This window comes from Juglans microcarpa x Juglans regia, chromosome 3S, assembly GCF_004785595.1.
Source record: "Juglans microcarpa x Juglans regia isolate MS1-56 chromosome 3S, Jm3101_v1.0, whole genome shotgun sequence".
Taxonomy (NCBI): Eukaryota; Viridiplantae; Streptophyta; class Magnoliopsida; order Fagales; family Juglandaceae; genus Juglans; species Juglans microcarpa x Juglans regia.
The window spans coordinates 24,160,275-24,180,800 of record NC_054599.1 but is presented as its reverse complement, the minus strand read 5'-3'; the positions used below and the strand labels follow the sequence as shown (position 1 = coordinate 24,180,800).

The 20,526-nt window shown below is 38.4% G+C and overlaps 1 protein-coding gene across 1 annotated transcript; it reads right to left on the bottom strand.

Annotated features, from left to right (window-relative positions):
• Nucleotides 1–4,984: 4,984 nt before the first annotated feature.
• LOC121257823 (bifunctional phosphatase IMPL2, chloroplastic-like) lies at nt 4,985–20,512 on the bottom strand. The gene is made up of 10 exons (XM_041159072.1): nt 20,467–20,512; nt 10,982–11,420; nt 9,820–9,898; nt 8,176–8,270; nt 8,032–8,081; nt 7,593–7,717; nt 7,326–7,392; nt 6,845–6,934; nt 6,358–6,469; nt 4,985–6,218 (listed from the first exon to the last, which is right to left on the bottom strand). The coding sequence occupies exons 2-10, from the start codon at nt 11,316–11,318 to the stop codon at nt 6,148–6,150; spliced, it is 1,026 nt and encodes a 341-aa protein (XP_041015006.1). The 5' UTR covers nt 11,319–11,420; nt 20,467–20,512; the 3' UTR covers nt 4,985–6,147.
• Between the last annotated feature and the right edge of the window lie 14 nt (nt 20,513–20,526).

Here is a 20,526-nt window from a genome sequence, read left to right as displayed (position 1 = left end):
TTCATGTAAAAGAGAATATTAAGGCCTCGTTTGGATGTTAAGATGAGATGATGAGAAATCTATGAATAGTAGTGAAATAGTACATGAATAGTAGTAAAATGGTTTGAGTTAAAGATGTTTTATGGGTTATGAGAAATAAGAGAAAAAAAGGTTGAATAAAAATATTAAAAATTATTGCTAGAATATTATTTTTTAATATATTTTTTGTTTTGTGATTTGAAAAAGTTGAATTGGTTTTTGTGTTTTATTTAAAAGTTTGGAATGTTGTAATGATTAGGTAATATTTCGATGAAAAAGTTGAAAAGTTAAAAGTTAAAATTGAAAATTGAAAATTGAAAAGTGTTTTTGTTTGAGTGGATTGGGGGGGGAGGGGTTGAATTGAGGGTAGAACTATAAATATTTTTTTATTTTTTTTTTTTTGAGTGGGGAAAATTAATTAATTTTTTTTTTTTTATAATCTACTTTACAAAAGAAGTCAAAAAATAATTTCGAAAATCTTGGGATTGCTAGTTGATATGCTCCTACATGAGGCAGTGGCTGCCTCTGCCCATGGCTGGCTATGCATGGCCATTTATCAATTTCCGAGTAACTTAACTTGGTTTAAGTCATTATTGCTTAACACGAAATTAAGAGGTTGAGCGGTTGCAATTAGGGCTGAAAAACCGACCGGTCGGTTCGGTTTTGGGCCCAAACCGAGACCGACCGGTCGGTTTGTTAGAGCCTCAAAACCGGTCGAAACCGACCGAATGAGGGTGTGAAAACCGACCGGTTCGGTTACCGGCCGGTTCACGGTCGGTTTGTCGGGTTTGGGCCGGTTTGGGCCACTGTGTTTGGGCCGGTTTTGGCACTGTTTGGGCCATTTTAAGACCCAATTCAACCTCTTTTTCAGCTCATTTTGTTATTCAAAATCATCTACTACAAAGACTTTTTTTTTTCCAAAATTTTTAAAATTAATTAATTACATCAATTTTTTTTTAATTTTAATCATGCCATGCATATATTATTAGTAACTAATAACTATTAACTAGTAACTACTACATATATACTACTTATATTTTATAGTCTTATTATCTTATATACTAAATTATTAATTACTAGATAAATAAAAAAAACTCCACTAGATGTTTAATACACATTACAAACAAAATTAAATTGTCTTAAGCAACAAATAACAATTGTTTTTGAATAAAACTCAAAAAATCTTCATTCTTCAGTCTGCAGTCTTCGACTCTTCAATCATCAATAGTTGTGATGTATGATGCTCCTAACTCTATAAGAAAACACCAAATAATCAAATTATCAATATTAATAAATTAGGATAATGAAAACAAATTAAATTAAATAATAAAAATAAATGAATATGGAATTGAATGAGAAAAAGTTAAAAACACATTACCAGATTCTACTACAAAGCTCTCAACATTATCCATGGAGTCTCGAATATCAATTGGCGTTGACGGATGTCGCAACCAATTCTGAGTACAAATAAGTGCCTCAACAGTTCTTGGAGCCAAGGAACTCCGAAAAGGATCAAGTACCCGACCTCCCGTACTAAATGCGGACTCTGATGCAACCGTGGAAACAGGCATGGCTAACACGTCTCGTGCAATTCTCGCAAGTATAGGATAGTTAGGCTCATTCACTTTCCACCAATTCAACAAATCAAAAGATTGACTGAATGCCTCACAACCTTTTGATAAATACCGATCAATCTCTGTTTTGGTAGATGTAGATCCAGAGACAGTCGATGCTTGCAACCACTCATAAAAAAGTTGTGACTCAAGATTGTCTTCAACATCATCTGGAGGTGCAGATGACGGAGGGGAAACATGTTCTCTGCTACTCGAGGAAGAACCGAACATAGCATTATACTCCTCATACATGTCTGATAATAATTGTCTCACCCTCGACAATAAATCTTCAGCCCAATTATGATCATAAATTTTTTTCAAGTGAAAAGTAAGAAGCCCCAACTTACTACGTGAATCAAGGAGAACTGCAATCAACAACAACAAATTCAGTCTATCCAATGAACCCCAATACTTATCAAATTTCATTCTCATGCTTATGGCCATGCTCATCAAACAAGTATTCTGACTCTCACACAGTCTAACCAACTCTTTTTGGAGCCTACAAATCTCCAAAAAACTTGTGTTTGCCGTGACATGTAAAGAACCAGAAAATCGACAAGTGGCATCATAAAATATTTTCAAAAATTTTACAAAAACCCGCACTGTCTCCCACTCGTCAGCTCTAGGAGGCCCAATGTTTCCATCCTTAAAGTAAGAAAGAAAATTGTAGTCCTCACTCTCCATTCGCCTAAAAGCCTTTTCAAATTTCTCAGCAGCCTCCAACATCATGTAAGTTGAATTCCATCGGGTTTTTACATCAAGGCACAACATTTTTTTACAATCAATTTTTTCCTTTTCTGCACATCTCTTAAACTTGTCTAATCTTGCAGGGGAGGAGCGCACATATCTAACAGCATTTCTAACCATTGTAATGGCATCATCACACTCCTTAAGACCCTCATTCACGACAAGATTTAGAATATGAGCACAACATCTCATGTGCATATACTTCCCTTCCAACATATTCTCCGTCAAAAAATGTCTCAAATATGCAATTGCAGTATCATTTGAGCTAGCATTATCAACAGTAACATTAAATATCTTATCAATGCCCCAATGAAGGAGGCACGATTCAACATATTTTCCAATGGTATCCCCTCGATGATTAGGGATTAAACAAAAATTTATAATTTTCTTCTGTAATTTTCAATCACTATCAATGAAATGGGCAGTTAAACACATATAATTAAGATTTTGTACCGATGTCCACGTATCGGTAGTTAATGAAATCCTCATTCCCCCATCTTTGAATAACTTTTTAAGTTTGGCTTTTTCAGATGCAAATAGTTTCATACAATCTCTTGCAACCGTCACTCGACATGGCACTTTAAATCTAGGTTCAAGCAACCAAACCATCTTCTTAAATCCTTGCCCTTCAACAATTCTAAATGGTAATTCATCGAGAATTACCATCTCCGCAAGCGCCATCCTCACAGCCTCCTCACTATATTTATGAGTTACAAGATTTCTTAAAGAATTATCACTCTCTCCAAACCCCTCCGAGGATACCTCACCTGCCAATGTTGTTTGGTATTTATCTAAAGGCCCACGCTTATGAGGATTTTTGAGACATGAAGGTAGATGGTTTTGCATAGTTGAAGTTCCGTTCCTCTTCGAGTGGCAAGCGTATATCTTGCCACAATAATTGCATTTGGCCTTAGGATCATCTACGGAACAACTCTCAACTTTTGTAAAATGATCCCAAACAATTGACGGATCCTTCCCCTTCCGTTTCTTAGGAAGTGGACAATTACTACTATTAGGGGCACTTGAAGTCGAGAGTTTTGGTATTTGGGAGTTCGAATCAAGATCAATTGGACTTGACGAAGAATCCATCTAACATGTAAAAACAAGAAAGAACAAAAAATCACCCCAATTGTTAATTACACAGCAGCTAGTTTGCAACGTGGCAAATATCACAAATCTAAGATTCTAATCTACATTTTAGATCGCTCATAAATCTCACAAATTATTTTACTTTCAATAAACATCACAAATTATTTATAACATAAAATTCATAAATTTTACTTTCAATAAACATCACAAATTATTTATAACATAAACATTCATAAATTTTACTTTCAATAAACATCACAAATTATTTTTTTTCAACAAAATTACATCCAAATTTCAATCCGTGAATGGCAATGCACACTGCGAAAATCAATCAAAATTCTTCATCAAAATGATATTCACTATTTCAATCATCTCAAACAAAGCAAACACAATCCCTAACCCTAGATTGAAATACCAAATCAGAAAACAAAAACCCTAATCCAAAAATTGATCCTTGGATTCTAAATAAAAAAATAAAAAATACTTATAAATAAATAAGTATGAAAATCATACCTAAAATGCTAAAAACAACAATGGAGAGTCGGTTTGCCGGAGGAAGTCTCGCCGTGAGTGGCTGGAGTCGTGGACGGCGTCGTGGCGATGCGGCGTCACGGCTCGAACTCGAACTCGCCGTGAGTGGCTGGCGTCGTTGAAACCGAAGGTCCGAAACGGCGTCGTTGCGAAACGCCGAAATCGTTAGCTGAGAGAGAGAGAGAGAGAGAGAGAGAGAGGGAGGCGGAAAGAGAGTGAGAGTGAGTCTGTGAGAGTGAGTCTGGGACTGGGGGTTGGGGCCTTGGGGGCGAAGCCGCGAAGCCCGAAGGGACAAAATATGCCCTAGGGCTGAACGGCGCCGTTTCGGTTATTTTTTTTTTCTAACTTTAAGAATTAAACGACGTCGTTTCACTTATTTAAGTAAAACGGCGTCGTTTAATAAATTAATATATTTAAAAATATATATATATACGGCGTCGGCCGGTTTTTCGGTTTTTGGTTGGTTCAAACCGCAACCGAACCGGCCAACGCCGGTTTTGATGATTTATCACCAACGGCCGACCGGTTCCCTACCGGTTTCGGCCGGTTCCGAGCTCCAGCGGTCGGTCTGACTCGGTCTCGGCCGGTTTTACAATTTTCTGTACAGCCCTAGTTGCAATAAAATCAGAAGTGGTTGGTTGGTTTTGATTAAATTAAAACTATAATAGCGTTGGGCTTTTTGAGCCGTTCGGGTTGACTTTGTAAACCTTTTCATACACGTTGAAACATAGATCAATGCCACTGCTTTTCATTTGCTTAAAACGTCCCGAGTCCTGACTCCTGGGATATATAGCTCATATAAATTAAACATGCTTACAGTTTCAAGCATATTTCACTGTTCTTTATTAACAGTTTATATTTTAAAATAGAGTAATGCTAGATACAGACACATCCTGTAATTGATAGACACGCGCGCGCACACACAAGCTTGAGAGAGTTAAAAAAAAGTAGCAGGAATCGTCGATTCCAAACTTTGGGCGATCATATTGCATTAAGAAATCATCTGTTTTTCAGGATCAACTTATTGAAATTCAATCCATGTCCGAGGAAGAAATACACAGGCCAATTACTAATCCACCATACAAAGAGACCCCTTGGATCAATGAAAAAGCATTTGTTTTTATTAGTCTATCATTGTATCCATACACAACCCAATCTTGGGTTCCAAATCTTGTCCAGGACAAGTTGAGAACCAGAAGGCAGGTTTGGTAACGAGGATTTGGCTTGGTGGACCTGTTGAGATTGAGACATGTGTATCCCGTTGAGATTGGGACACGTGCCCCAAAATAGTTATGGTGGGAGGAGAATATGGCTTATGAAATTCTACATATGGTGGTATAATTGACAATTGCCCTTGCATTTCATGATGCACACAGGCTTTAAAAGACAATGAAAAATATGCAGTTCCTCCTAAGAGATCTTTTTGTGGTTTATTTTTTGAGGGCTGCTACAAATACAAAAGGATCCCACATACTGCAAGTGTGCCACGTCTACCTACTTTTTTTTTTCTTTCTCCCCCCCCCCCTCCCCGTGTGTCTCCCCTTTCCCGTGCGTCTCCGCCTGCTTCCACCTTCTCCGTGGCCACCATAGTGGTCGAAGACCACCTCAGGGCCGACAGAAGCCGCCGTCGTCTCCCCTCCCCTCACGGCAACGCCTCTCCCGTGCATCTCCCCTCCCTTCCTCCCCCTTTCCCTCTCTATCTCCACCTCCTCATGGCCGCCATGGTGGTTGGGGACCACTTCAAGGCCAACAGAAGCAGCCGGCAATCCACGAGCTTGCCGTGCACGGGAGCTCCCATTCCCCCGCTGGACGGTGCCGCTTGGACCACCGGTGGCTTCTGCCGGCCCTAAGGTGGTCCCTGACCACCATGGCAGCCACAGGGAGGCGGAGGCAGAGAGGGAAAGGGGGAGGAGGGGAGGGGAGACACACGGGAGAAGGAAAAAAAAGAAAGGAAAAAAGAAAAAGAAAAAGAGGAGACGTGGTACACTCACAATGTGTGGGATCCCTTTCCGTCTATAGTGTTTTCCTTATTTTTTTAATCCTATTGGTCCATCTACATCCTATTCGAGATAGATATCTAAACCCAAAGATAGGACTCCGGCCCCCGGGAATGGCATTGGCTTTTACATATTCTAGTTCGACTCAATCTTTACTGCCATTGTAATGAATCTACAGCTTGTTGGTGAATCTGTTTGTCCCCAGCTGCCACCACGTTAAAACCTGGAAAATAAAGCAATAAGCAACAAAATGTCGCTATGCAAATTTGATTTGACCATGAAAAATACACCCAGGAAAAAAAAAACGAAATGAATTTACAGTCTGCATCAAAAAGTGAAAACTTGGCAGATAATTAGCATACTTGTTGCACGTGAATCTGGAGACGCCTCCCAGTGAAGCTGGTTTCCTTTCCAATCGGTTATAACACCCCCCGCACCTTCTATCACAGGTATCAACGAAAGGAAATCATACGGCTGAGAAAAAAGAGTTACCATTTTGATCAGATAGGAGCAGGATAGCAATATGTTCTGCATAAGATGATTATTGCGCAAAAGGATTACAGAAAAAGAAAAACCCTGCTGTCGTTATTTCTGAAAATATGATTCAGGTAGTTTCCCCAATAACCACCAAAAGATTAATACAAATTTCTCTCCAGCCGATTTGTTTTCTCAGAAAGACCTGGACACATATCCATTTGACCAGTGCCACCCATGCCATTCACTACTTGTCCCAGCTTGAAAATCTAGGAACATTTACTAGCACTTGATAATAGAGATATACGCATAACCAAATATGTCCTGTGTGTCACAGTAAATCAACAATATAAAACAAGAGTGACTGAAGCTTACCTTTAAACCAGACTCAACAACTAGATCCACAAAACCAGAAGCCAAAAGAGCATAAGCATAGCAGTCACAGCCATATAATGGCACTTTTACCTGTGGATCATAGAACGTTACAAAGAACATCAGGAATCAATGAACAAGTATTTCAATTTGTTTCCCGATGCAAGAGAGGGTACATCTAATTGAATAGTGCGGAACAATGCCATTTGTTTTTCTAAAAATATCGGCAAATTTATACTGCAAGCCATCTGGTGACACAGATTAAAAGCAGCCCAAAAAATTTGTCAGAAATACTGGTGAAGCATCAGATGTAGAGAGGAAAGATGAGTAGAAGCAATACTGAAAACATTAAAAAAATCTGAAGTATCATAATTTTCATACAGTTTTTTAAATCATAAGCACATCCTCAGATACTATTAGGTAATATTTTTAATACAACATACAACCTCATTTCAAAATCAAGTTTAAGCAGATAACCATAGACCTTGTTTCTAACACGAACAAATGCTGCTTCGGCATCTCCACTGAAGAGATGTGGACTTGTAGTGTACCTAAACAGAGAAAATGAAAGGAAGCATGCAAAAAGAAAACAGGTTATAGATCCACTAATCACAGAAATTATGCGTAAAGAGTTTCACTATCTTCCCAATAAAATGTAAATGCATAGAAAAAATAACCGATATTTAATTTCCTGCACTTTTTTGTTTTGTTTATTGTTTTCTTTAGAAGAAGAAATATGTACTAGTCATACAAGTAGGCTTGTGACAGTTCTGCACAAGTGCGAGTAGACACTTCTTGTCCATTTAGTGTTGTTTTCCTTCCACTTCTCCCAATCCATCTTTCTCTCAGAATAGGCTGATCGATTATGCCAAGAATCTGAAAAAAGAACATGCATATAGTTTTTAAGAAGTTTATCTCTATTTCACAAGTTGAACTATCCACATACCATGCAAAAGAGACAAAACCCTACATACCGTTGGCAATATGTATTTCACTAATGATTTGGGCACAGCCCATGGATGCATTGGGATTCTATGTATTTCCCTCCCTTCTTCCTCCCATACTTTTTTAACATATTAAAAAGAGAATTTTATGTTTCACATTTCAAAGAAAAAAAAACCCACCTTTTATATTAATCACAAAATTCCAGTTCAATATTATGCACTGTATAAGAGCTGAGGTATACTTACTGGTTTACCCCTGTATAGGAGTGCAATTAGGGTACCGAACAAGGGTTTTCCTGGAACAAATAGTAGCATAGAATTATTTGTGTATAATTCAAAAGGCTTAAGCCTAATGATGATGATATATGAAAAAAAAAGGAAGAAAAATACCAGTGATGAAACTCTTTGTTCCATCTATTGGATCTAAAACCCAAACATAGTCCGCAAACTTCTCTTTGCACCTCCATCCATTCTCCTCTCCATAACTATGATTACATATGTTTTGATAAGTTAGCAATAAGAAACAAAAAAATTCCATTTTTATTTGTGAAATTCGACACTTTTGGTTTTGGATTGGTAATTTACAAAACGCACACAATCTTTCTTCAATCCACAACCTCACTTCAGCCCATTGTGATTGGTATTTCTATTTGATAGTCAAGGAGATGATAGAAAGGAAAATAAATATTAATAACATAGCATTTAGATTAGAGAAGCGCTTCAGACAGGTCCGGCTGTTAATCCCACAAAAACAGCTCTCCATTCAACTCAAGACACGTAAGGAAAAACACTGAAAGAGAAATACACTAGACCATAGACAATCAAGCTAGCCCCTTCCTCATTTGCACTACCCAAGACACGAGCCCCTCATTTGTTCTTCTTCCCTCTTCCACCAAAGCCACCAACGCCAGAAATTCCCCTACCCAACCTGTGTGACGGAGATTGACCAAGAGCCTCAACGGAGCTCGACTTCACGAGGTTACCTTCAGATTCTGGAGCCTTCACAGACTGGGCGGCTACGTCCTCTTCAGCCACGGGCCGCGCCGCCCTGGATGAGTTCTCCCTTGGCTTTAATGCCGGACCTACCGCCGCAGGAACCAACACCGGACCCACTGGAATGTGTCTGCTGCGCCCTCCAGGCAAATCAATTACGACCTCGCGTCCATGGAGATGGGCATGGTGAGCCTACGCGACCTCTTCGTCATCGCACCTACCTCATCTTTCCACCACAACCACCACCATTAGCATAACCCCATCATGTCCGATCCTCATTCCATCAACGGCTCCAACCCCGCCACTGCACTTGGAGTGGGCGTCAGCGTGGGCATCATCCCTCTCCGCACTGCTACTCCTTGCCTCGCGCCATCAAACATCGGTGTCGAAGACCTTTCTATTCCTTTATACCAACGATTCTTCATTCTTCATCTTTAGTTCGTTCAATCCACTTTTGTAAGCTTTTATCTCAGACGATTCGATTATTCACAACAACAACAATGAAAAATTATTTTCTTAAAATCAAATACATTTGACAGATTGTGGTTTGAGGAGAAGGGTCAATGTCGGTGGACTCGTGGATGGGCTCTGGGTTTCATGAGGGCACGAGGAGAAGATTTGGGAGTTGAGATTTAGGGGTTTTGGATTTCCTTCGGATTGAGCTTCGACAAAGGAGGTGAGCGCGATTTGTGGGGAGTTCTCCTTCGGGTTGAGATTCGACGAAGCCAACGCGATTCGTGGAGACTGGAGAGTTCCTTTGGGTTGAGATTCGGCGAAGGGAGGTGCGAGGGGAGTTCCTTCGGGTTAAAATCGCGCAGAAGAGAGATTGCCATTTTTCTGATGTTTGTTGGTTTAGGATAAGTGTGGTGGAAGTTATACGTGTAACTATGTGATTGGGAGACTGTTATTTGGCTAATAACAGCAGGACCGGTCGTAAGGAATTCTCTTTAGATTAATACCATGAGACTTGAGAGAATGAAGTCTAGACGCAACTAGCTTGATAGAAAAACATGGGATGGTATTTAGATTATAATCACGTACATTGCATGCGAAGGAAAATTCTCAAGTATAATTTTAACCATAGATTCCTCTGCTGCTTGATCTGCAATGGTTACAGGACCTGCAGCAAATCGAATAAAATATGAACAACGATGACAAAAGACCTAATGTAGAGAATTAGACCAAATAAAATAATTAATCCTATCTGATCATGATATTTTTTCCCCTAATAAGTGAGGAGAGAGAGAAATCTTTTTTTCTAATTTTCCATCATCTAGAATTACGAAAGTAAATAATAGTCTGATTGATTGGGTCTCGTTTGCATTCAAAATCCACCTCAACTCATCATTATAATATTTTTAAATTTTCACACAAAATATAATAAACAATTCAATTTTTTTAAAATTCAAAATAACTTTCTCAAATTATCATACAAAATATAATAAATAATTTAACTTGTATTCTACTATTCACAAATCATCTCTAAATACAAACCACTCATAAGTCGACTAGAATGCGAGTACTCCCGACTTAAGGAAATGAGAATAGCATAAAGCATAGAAGTTCATAAATTCGATTTTGATTTTGTTTTACCTTCCTCGGTTTTCTCAGAAACCCAGTAAAGGTTCAGGACATAAGTAGAACTGCATAAGGCCTTGAATTTTCTATTCAGTCCAATCACTTTGATTGTATTGAGAGTGGTTTGTTGTGAGTGATTAAGTTGTGTTTAGATATTGAATTGAATTGAGATAATAAAATATTATTATTATTATTTTAAAATTTAAAAAAATTAAATTATTTATTATATTTTATGTTAAAATTTAAAAAAATTATAATGAGGAATTGAGATGAGTTTCACATCCAAACTAACAAATTTAAAATAGTCAATTCACAACAAACCATATTTAGATCTCTTAACGAGAGTAATTGGAATATTGGAACATCAAAGCAGCACAAGCAACTCACATTTAGGTTTTAACCTTCTCTGCCGAGGAAAAAAAATCTGACTTTTTCTCATTTTCCGTCTTTTTTCATTAAAATAACGACCCAAAAACAAAGCACTCGTATACTCTCTATCATCTGTAGATTCAAGCAAAATCTCTCTCATCTTCCTTTTCCTGGAAATTTCTCAGCAATTAACTGAGGGAAAAAACAAACGAAAATCAAACACCCAGATTTCGCACTCCAAGAAAGAAGAGCTTACTCAGATCCTCCTTGACAAGAATCTCGAATTTATTCCGGAAGTACCTCCGATTGACTTCTCCGGCGGCGTCGGCGACCTTGTTGGCGATCTTAGCAAAGTGATCGAGTTCGGAATCTAGAAAGTCTAGTTGTTGACGGGCATCGGGGACGTCATTTGAGAGGTTGGAGTTGGAGGCCATTGCGGTTGGGCGAGAGAGAGAGATTGGGAAACGAAGGTTGGAGGCTTTGTTGAATGAGAATGAGAATGAGGAGGTGCGAGTGGGAGTGGGAATAGGAGTTTTGGGAAAGAAGGAGAGGAATGAAGGGGTTTGGGAGACGAGGCAGGACTGAGTGACCATTACCACTGCGAACACAAGGTTTTCAATCAAGACAGAGAGACAGAGAGATGGGCGACAGTGGAGGCCGAAGACTCGAAGAGTGAGAGAAGTGAACTGTCAAATGTAAAAGATGTTAATATGAAACAATTACAAGAATCAAGGAATTTTTATGCTCTTAATAGTTAATACGGAAGGATTCTGTCAATACGCCCCTCCAGTTGGCGCATAGAGATATGTAAAGCCTAATTTGCGGAGAAAATGGTGGAAGAGGATCCGTCCTAAGGTTTTGATGAAGATGTCGATGACTTACTCATAAAAGAAAGTATGAACAGCTGTAAGGAGACCTGATCAGATTTTGTCACGAACGAGGTGACAATCAATCTCAATATATTTTATGTATTCATAAATATAGGATTGTGAGCGATGTGTAGAACCGATTGATTGTCACAATGTAAACTAGCTCGGGATGAGAAATACCAATATCAGTGAGGAGTTTTTTCAGCCAGGTGAGTTCGTAAGTAGTGACGGCCATGGCACGATATGCAGCTTCGACATAAGAATGTGTCACTATTGTCTGTTTCTTTGTACGCCGGGAAATAGGGCTAGAACCGAGTTGGATGAAGTAGTCTGTGGTGGAGAGACGAGTGGTGGGACAGCTGGCCCAATCTGAATCAATGTAAGCAGTAATATGTAAACTGCTGGAGGAAGAGAAAAAAATATCTTACCTTGAACTGTTTTTAATATAACGGAGAACACGAGTGGTGGCTTGCATGTGAGGAGCTCGAGGAGCATGCATAAACTGATTGAGGATGTTCACTATAAAAACAATATTAGGGCGGGTTATGGTCAAGTAGATGAGACGTCCAACGAGTCGTCGATAAGCACAAGGATCAGGAAGAAGAGTTCCATCATGGTTGGTGAGCTTCAAATTTTGTTCCATGGGAAATGGAGCGCTCCGGGCACCAAGTTGTCCACTATCAGATAGAATATCAATAGCATATTTTCGTTGATTGAAAAATATGCCTTGAGGTGAACGAGCAACTTCAAGATCAATAAAATATTTGAGAGGACCGAGATCTTTGGTTTTGAAGTGTGTAGAGAGAACATCTTTAAAGATCTTAATATGGGTGAGATCATTGACAGCAACCAGAATGTCATCAACGTAGACAAGAACAATGGTAATACTGGTAGAAGTGACCAAGGTGAATAAAGAATTATCTGCCTAAGATTGGGAAAGACCTGCATCAAGAAGCACAGCTGTTAGTTTAAAAAATCAGTTGTAAGAGGCTTGTTTGAAGCCGTAGAGGGATTTGATGAGACGACAGACACAGGTCTCCCCTTTGGGACAATAACCGGTGTCATATAAACTTTCTCATCAAGATCACCATGCAAGAATGCATTATTGACGTCAAGTTGATGGATGATCTATTGTTGAGTAGCAACAACAACCAATAGACACCGAATTGTAGTCATTTTGGCAACGGGAGCAAAGGTCTCATGGTAGTCAAGGCCTTCAACTTGAGTATAGCCTTTGGCGAGTAGCCGTGCTTTGTATCTTTCAACGGAACCATCGGCCTTAAGTTTGATTTTTAATACCCATTTGCAGTCAATGAGTTTCTTACCAGGCGGTAGTGGCTCAAGGGTTTAGGTGGAATTAGCCTCAAGGGCACTAAGTTCAGCAGACATAGTTTCATGCTAGAGGGAATGGCGAAGGGTAGCGGAATAGCATGAAGGTTCAACAGAAGTAGCGAGAGCAGTTAAAAAAGTAATGTGAGAAGGTGAAAAACGAGAATAAGAAAGAAAATCAGATAAGGGATGAGTAGTACCTGAGGTCTGTGCAGTAGGTGAGGATGTCGTGGGCTCTGTGTGTAGGGTTGAGCAGACATAATCTTGGAGATATGCGGGTCGAGTAGTGGTGCTACAAGGATGAAGGGAAGTGGGAGGGGAAGGTGGAACGAGGGTAGTAATGGAAGGAGTGTGAGAAGTTGATGGTAAGATAGGCTCAGGGATTGGGAGAGGTGTGGCGCTCTCGACCCCACGTGTTATTTTTGTAGAGTTCGTGACACCGGGATGATGACTACATGAATCATGCACCCCAATGACCAGTGCTCAGAGTGTGTACAACATGTACTAAGTGTACAATATAATATTCGCAACAGAGAAATAAAAAGGTCTTTCTTTATTAAGTACCAAAATTATTCAAAAACAGTAAAATATCTTTACAAGATTTATAAAGTCATCCGACAGATAATTTAAAAGAAATAAATAACATAAGGGAAACAAATCTCATAACGTTGATCAACATATCTGCAAGTCATGCCTTTGGCGGAAACGGTCCCTTGAGCTCATACTCGGGCTCTGCATAAGAATTTACGGTATTATAAGACGGAACCGTAGGGTAATACACCACAATGAGATTATGACATTTCAGTAAGTAATTTAAGCAAAACAACATCTAAGAGATTTAAAACACATTAATACAATCTTACGTGCACATATGGTCAAATATGAAGAAAACAAAACCACATTTCCTTCTTTCCAAAAATTACACTTTTAATCACTTAAGCCAAAAATCTCATTTGGCCCAGTCATAACTATTATTTTATTATGCATGTACCACGGTCTTTCCTATGGACCGTCCGCACACCCTGGCTCTCATCGTCACATCACGGGTAACGTCCATGCATGAGACTTCGTAACGAGCGATGCCCAGTTCCGCACTCGACGCGTACGTGGCCAAGCATCCTCTAATCCCGCCAGCAAAAGGCCACGGAATCAGTACGAGAGCGTTATCGTCTCGTCCATTTCCGTTGTCGCCCTGCGACAACTCAGAGGATATCACGCCAGTCTGTTTCGCTCCCGAGTGACCAAAGGAGCTCTACCAAAATAATACCCCATCTCAACTTGGGGTCGTGATACACACGCACCCACATAATCCGTCTCAATTCCAAACAAATAACGTGACTTCATAGCACAATTTATTAAAAACAATAAATATGCATTACAACAGTTATCGGATGACATATTAAATTGCTCATTTATAAATTTACAACAGTTACAAATACACAGTATACAACCAACTACACGTGTAGTCCCATCCTCCAATCCGGCCCAACACCAACCTCAACTGCAATTAATTCCCAACACTTCAACAGCCCAAGGCCCAATTCCAACAAACCAACAGTTCATAAATAAATGCCAATTATAATAATGCTATTTAAAACTCATGGGTTGCGTTGGAAAATTACTTACATGAAGATAGAAAATTTCTAGAAGATCACGCGAATGGAGGTGTTGCAAAAAGTGGAGGCAACAGTGACTCAAGGGCAAAACAGTGGCATTTCTGGTGGGTTTTCTCTCAAAGGAATTCGGTCTAGAAAAATAGATGGAAAATCAACTCATGGTAAGCATAAAAATTTCCAAGAAACCAAGTGAAGCTCAACTTCTATGGAGAAAGCAAGACACGGCAAACACTTCACAAACTCTCGGACTCACCAACAAAATTCACAACACAATAAACTAAAAATTTAGAGATGAAAATAGCTTATACAAGAGAGGAAGGATGAGGAACTCGGAAGATTTAATTGAGGAACCCGTGACCTATATATAGATTGAGTAAGTCGGTTTGATTGAAGAGGACAACACAGTTCACATGCAATAGAAGCTCGAGGTGGATGTGAAGGTGGCCTTGTGTCACACGGGTAGAGAAGACGAAAAATGACAGTGTAATCCGTGGAGAAGAGAAATGCCAAGGTGCGGACATGTGGCACGGTAGTTGGACAGCAACTCTTCAGAGTTCACTGCCGCACGACACGTAGAAGAATGAGGTGGAAGATGGTGGCCGTGCGAAGCGGTAGCTTGACAATGAGTCTTCGGAGCCACTACCGAACGACACGAAGCTGCCATTAGGTGGAGGAAAGAAGGTGGTGGCAACAACAGCTGCTAGAACAAGAAGAAGCTGAAAAATGGTGGAAGAAAGAAGAAGAAAATAAGAATGAAGAAGAATAAGCTAAGCGGCGCAGGAAGGAAGAGGTGGAAACCTAATGTTCCTCTCCAAAATGGCGTCGCTCTACTAAGGGGAGGGGCTGGTTTCCTAACTCACACCGGCTGGGCTTAGATTGCACACGGGTTGGGCCATTTCAAAACACACAGGCTGGTCACAACACACACACGACCCAAACAAAATAAAAACACTGCAATTCAAAAGCCCAAACCGAAAATACACCAAGATAAATAATAAAACATAAATAAAATAACACATTTAAATAAATAAATAGGGAATTAAAACACACGAAAATTTAAGGATCTCACAAGAGGGACGACGGGTGTAGGTGTAGATGTATGAGAAAGATCAGGAATGTCTTGAAATGAAAATTGGTGTTCATGGAAGGTAACATCACGTGAATAGAAAGTGACTTGGGTGTCGAGATTATAAAGCTCGTAGGCTTTATGATTACTAGGGTAGCCAAGAAAGACACATTTAGAGGCGTGAGGAGAAAATTTGTTACGAGAAGCATGAAGGGTTTAAGCATAATAGAAACAACCGAACACGTGAAGATGATCATAGGTGGGTGGAATATTGAAGAGAATTTCAAAGGGGGATTTATTATCAAGAATACGACTTGGGGTACGGTTGATAAGATAAGCAACGGTGAAGACACATTCACCCCAAAAAGTCAAAGGCAAGTGAGCTTGAAAACGGAGACTACGAGCAACATTCAGGAGTAAGGCTGTAAAATGAACAGGCTACTCGACAGGCAGCTCGAATTCAACTCGAATCGAATATTAAATAGGTCGTTCGTAAACATAGAATTAGTCTCAATTATTAAACGATATAAACTCGTATAAAGCTCGATCGGTTTGATTAATGTTCGTGAATAAACTCGTATGAAGCTCGATTCGTATATATTTATACATATATAATACAATATATATATATATATATAATAGCCAAAAGTTAGATATATATATATAATTTATAATATTCATAATTATGATATAGACTTAGTCTTACTTATAGTCCACTACATATACTATATATAAATTTATAATATTAACTTCTACGCTTATAGAACTAGAAGTTATGATGAATACATGAGTCCAATAAATATATAACATTATAAGTTTATAAATTATACCATATGGTCCATATTATATATATATATATATATATATATATATATACACACACTAGTAAGCGCCCCAATTCATGAGTTTTGTTATATCTTAAATATTTAACTATAAATAGATGGAGTTTTGTCTATATTTTAAAAAATTTCTCCATGTTTACAACATATATCATATATATTATCTGCAAACTATTGATAACTATAATACAAACATTTCTACAAACCTATTTATAACTACATGTAAATGCCTTGTGAAATGATTTTAGATAGAAATAAGATATATGATTTTAACAATAAAATTTTACCGTCATTGGTGGTGCAAATATGAGTGTCGTAAATATTAGATTTATTACTGTAAGAAATCAGAGTTCTTACTAATAATGTTATTAATAACAATACTAATAGTGTCATTGACGTGATTCCAAATATATTTTTTTTAAGTGTAGAAATGTCAAATTGTATCAAAAATAAATCTATGATTGCATTCCATAAGAATTGACTTATGTAATAAAAAGAATAAAATTAAATAATAGAAACAAATTTAAAAGGAATGATAAATTTAAAGTACCAAAATATAACTAGAATGATAAAATAAATTAATACGGGCATGAATTAATATATCCAGAGGTGCAATACTGCAGTAAAAAATTCAATCAATAAAGACAATAAACTAATTCAAACATAATCAAGAATCTTAACTATTTTATAGAAAATACGTGGCTGGAAATATGGATGGAATCAATTTCAAGGTTATTTAGAGATAAAAAAAAATATTATTAATAATTAGAAAATGATGAATAAGAATAAATAAACTCTTTGAATTACAAAATTCAAATACGACAAATACACCGTGACAATATTGCAGAATTAAATCAATAAAATATACTGCCCTTTCCAAAGCACCCATGTGCTTCATCAAAATATATTGGGACCTGCTAAATAAATAAACAAATGGATGGATGGGTACACATAGGGATAGAAAAGTCTGCCGACAAACTTTGCTTCACCATTTTCAAGATCTATTAACAATTTAATATTTATGATTTTTTATTTGATAAGTGAAAGTATTTAAGTACCCTTATTATTATTTTTTATTTTATTATTATTTTTTTACTATTTAATATTTTTTATCTATTTTTTATTACTATTTAATATTTTATTATTATTTTTTCATTACTATATTAATGAATATTCTTAACATTTTTCAAAATTCACACCATCCAAATCAAGATAGCACGGATCCACGAGATATGTATAAGCAGTTGGTCACACAAATAAAAATAAAAAATAAACCATGCGCACGTGACTTTATTTATTTTTTTTCCCTACTTTGTCTTCTGCATTTTCACTGCCCGAAATTGAAGAACTGTCATAACCTTGTGGCAGAAGTCTTCTGATCCATACACTTGCCTAAAATAGAGAAAGTTACGTATTCTCTCTCTCTCCCCTGAATTGATCAGAATTCTCATTGGCTGTTGAAAATGGAACGGCTTTATCATCCTGAGTTTCTTTAACTTCATGATCTGCAACAGTTCAGAAGTGTCCATCACTTTGTTCTCATCGAGAATCTTAAACCCACTTCCATCTTCAGAAATCTGACCAGACCGATACCTTTTCCGGCACCATTTGGATGGCTTTTGGTCTGAAGGGAGGACTTTTGTCAGAGGAGAGGGTGGTTTGGTCGAGCTAAGCTTCTAAGAGGGAGACATGGATTTTGGGCGAGCGAACGGGGAGACATCTCAATCTGAATTAATTTACATTTTTTTTAAAAGTTGTTGATTTTCTTGTAAATCCAAACGGATGTTGATATATTCGAAGAGATGGTGTTCAAATCCAAACGGATGTTGATATATTCGAAATTAATGACCTTTATTGTTTCTTTTTTGTTTTTCACTAATGTTATGCTTTTCTATCCGGTTCAGATTTTTAGCGAGACGAGCTCGAGTCAAGTTTGAGCTCGAGTCGTTAACAAAATCGAACTCGAACTCATTTCCCTTGTACACGAATTGAGCTTGAATTCTTATAGGCTCGGCTGATAAACGAGTCGAGCCCAAATTGGGCTTGAGTAGTGAACGAGCCGAGCTTGCACACCTCATGCTCGCTCGAACTCAGTTCATTTACAGTCCTGTTCAAGAGATGCCGATATTTACGTTTCGTAACGTCATTTTATTGTAGAGTTTCAATACAAATATATTCATAAATGATGTCGTGATCATGAAGGTAGTTTTAAAATTTGTGGAAAATAAATTCTTGACTATTATCAATTTTAATTATTTTAATTATGGTATAGAACTGATTTTATATAAGTGTAAAAAAATACATGAGATGAGTGTAAGTTTCAGATTTATAACGCATGAGATAAATCCAAGTAGTGTGTGAAAAATCATCAACTATGGTAAGAAAATAATGAGCAACACAAAGTGAAGAAGTATGATATCCACCCAATATATCACAAAAAATACAATTAAAAGCAAAAATACTTTTATTAACGTAAGAAGAAAAAGGGAGTCTAGTCTATTTAGAACGAGCACAAACATCACAATCGGAAAGAATACAAGCATTATTGAAAAGACTAGGAATATTTAAGCGGGAAGGATGACCTAGACTTTGGTGCCATAAGACTTTATTAGCACCATTTTGTACAGAGAGGGTCATAATGGGTTGGGGCCGATACATATAAAACCCATTGCAAAGCTCACCCGCTCCAATCAGTCTCGTCGAATGTGGGTCCTGAAAAAAATAATTGGTAGAAGAGAAAGAGACAATACAAGAATTATTAGTAGTAAGCTGAGGGACAGAGAGAAGATTAAATTGGAATTGAGGGACATAACAGACTTTGTGCAAGAGGAGGGTTTCGGTCAAATAGCAAGTGCCGACACCTTCAATTGGAAGAGTGCGGCCAGTGGGTAATCTCACGAGCTGCTCATGGGAGGGAGGCACCAACTCAGTGAAAAAAGCTTCGGTCATGGCACATGTGGTCACTGGCACCACTGTCTACGGCCCACGCACGATTGTTATCAAAAGAGGGAGAGGTAGAGACGTTACCCACAAAGTTGGCTGAGGAGGGTTTCAGACTGAGCAGATCGATGAGCTTCTGGTACATTTCTAGAGACACGCCAGGCAGTAGCGACAAGGAGGAGGAGAGGGACACTTGGTTGACCACCAGCGAGAGAGTGGAGGGAGGTTTACCGAGGAGAGAGAGCCTGGTCTGATTTCGTGCATCACGGCCTGGTGGGTATCCCACAATCCGTCAATAGTGCTTGCGCGAGTAGCCTAGTTTGCCACACTCTGAGCAGCGAAGGGAGGTTTGGTGGAATGAGCGGTGAAGATTAGGAGGTCTGGTGGTGGCCAAATCTAAAGTAGGCGCTGCTGCTCTTCCTAAAACAGAATAGAAAAAATTTTGGTGATGGGAGAAAGGGGATCCATGGCCAAAATTTGTGTTCTTAGTTGGGAGAAGGAATCGTTGAGGCCAAGCAAGAACTAGTAAACCCGTTCATCCTCGGCTTGCTGTTGGAAGTCTTTGAGGTCATTGCTTTTTTGTAGATGGTTGAATTCATCCCAAATTTGTTTAATTTGGTTGTAGTACTCATGAATATAATGCGTGGTTTGATGCAAGGAGGATAGTTCATATTTGAGGTGGTAGATACGAGCATTGTTCTCATGGCAGAAATGAGATTGGAGGTCGAGCCATACTTCGCGAGGATTGGTGTGAAATTTGAGAGAATTTGCTATAGAGGGGCTAATGGAGTTTAGAAGCCAAGTAAGGACCATGTCCTTGGTTCGATTCCATTGAGTATAATTCGCTGAGTTGGTGTCGGGTGGGGTAAGAGAGTCATCAACAAAGATGAGTTTGTTCTTGGGTTTAGAGCTCGGGTCATGGCTTTTTGCCATTTGGAAAAGTTGTCTTTTGTAAGAAGAGCAGAGACTAGAATAAGACTAGGAGAATTTGAAGGGTAAAGAAGGTAAGGGGAGGGAGGAGGGTTGGAAGAAGTCATGGAGACAATGGAGAAAGGATCGGTTAGTCTAATATCATGTCAAATATAGAAAATGTTCAAGCTTTTCATTCAAATGATCTAAATTTTACAATGAGGGTCGTTCCA

Coding starts and splice junctions, on each gene's coding strand:
- LOC121257823 (XM_041159072.1), bottom strand. CDS start 11,318: ATGGTCACTCAGTCCTGCCTCGTCTCCCAAACCCCTTCATTCCTCTCC. Junction 8,271..9,819: donor AATTTTCCTTCGCATGCAAT/GTACGTGATTAT, acceptor ATGTAATCATAG/TTATGGAGAGGAGAATGGAT. Junction 7,718..8,031: donor TCCTATACAGGGGTAAACCA/GTAAGTATACCT, acceptor TTCTTTTTTCAG/ATTCTTGGCATAATCGATCA.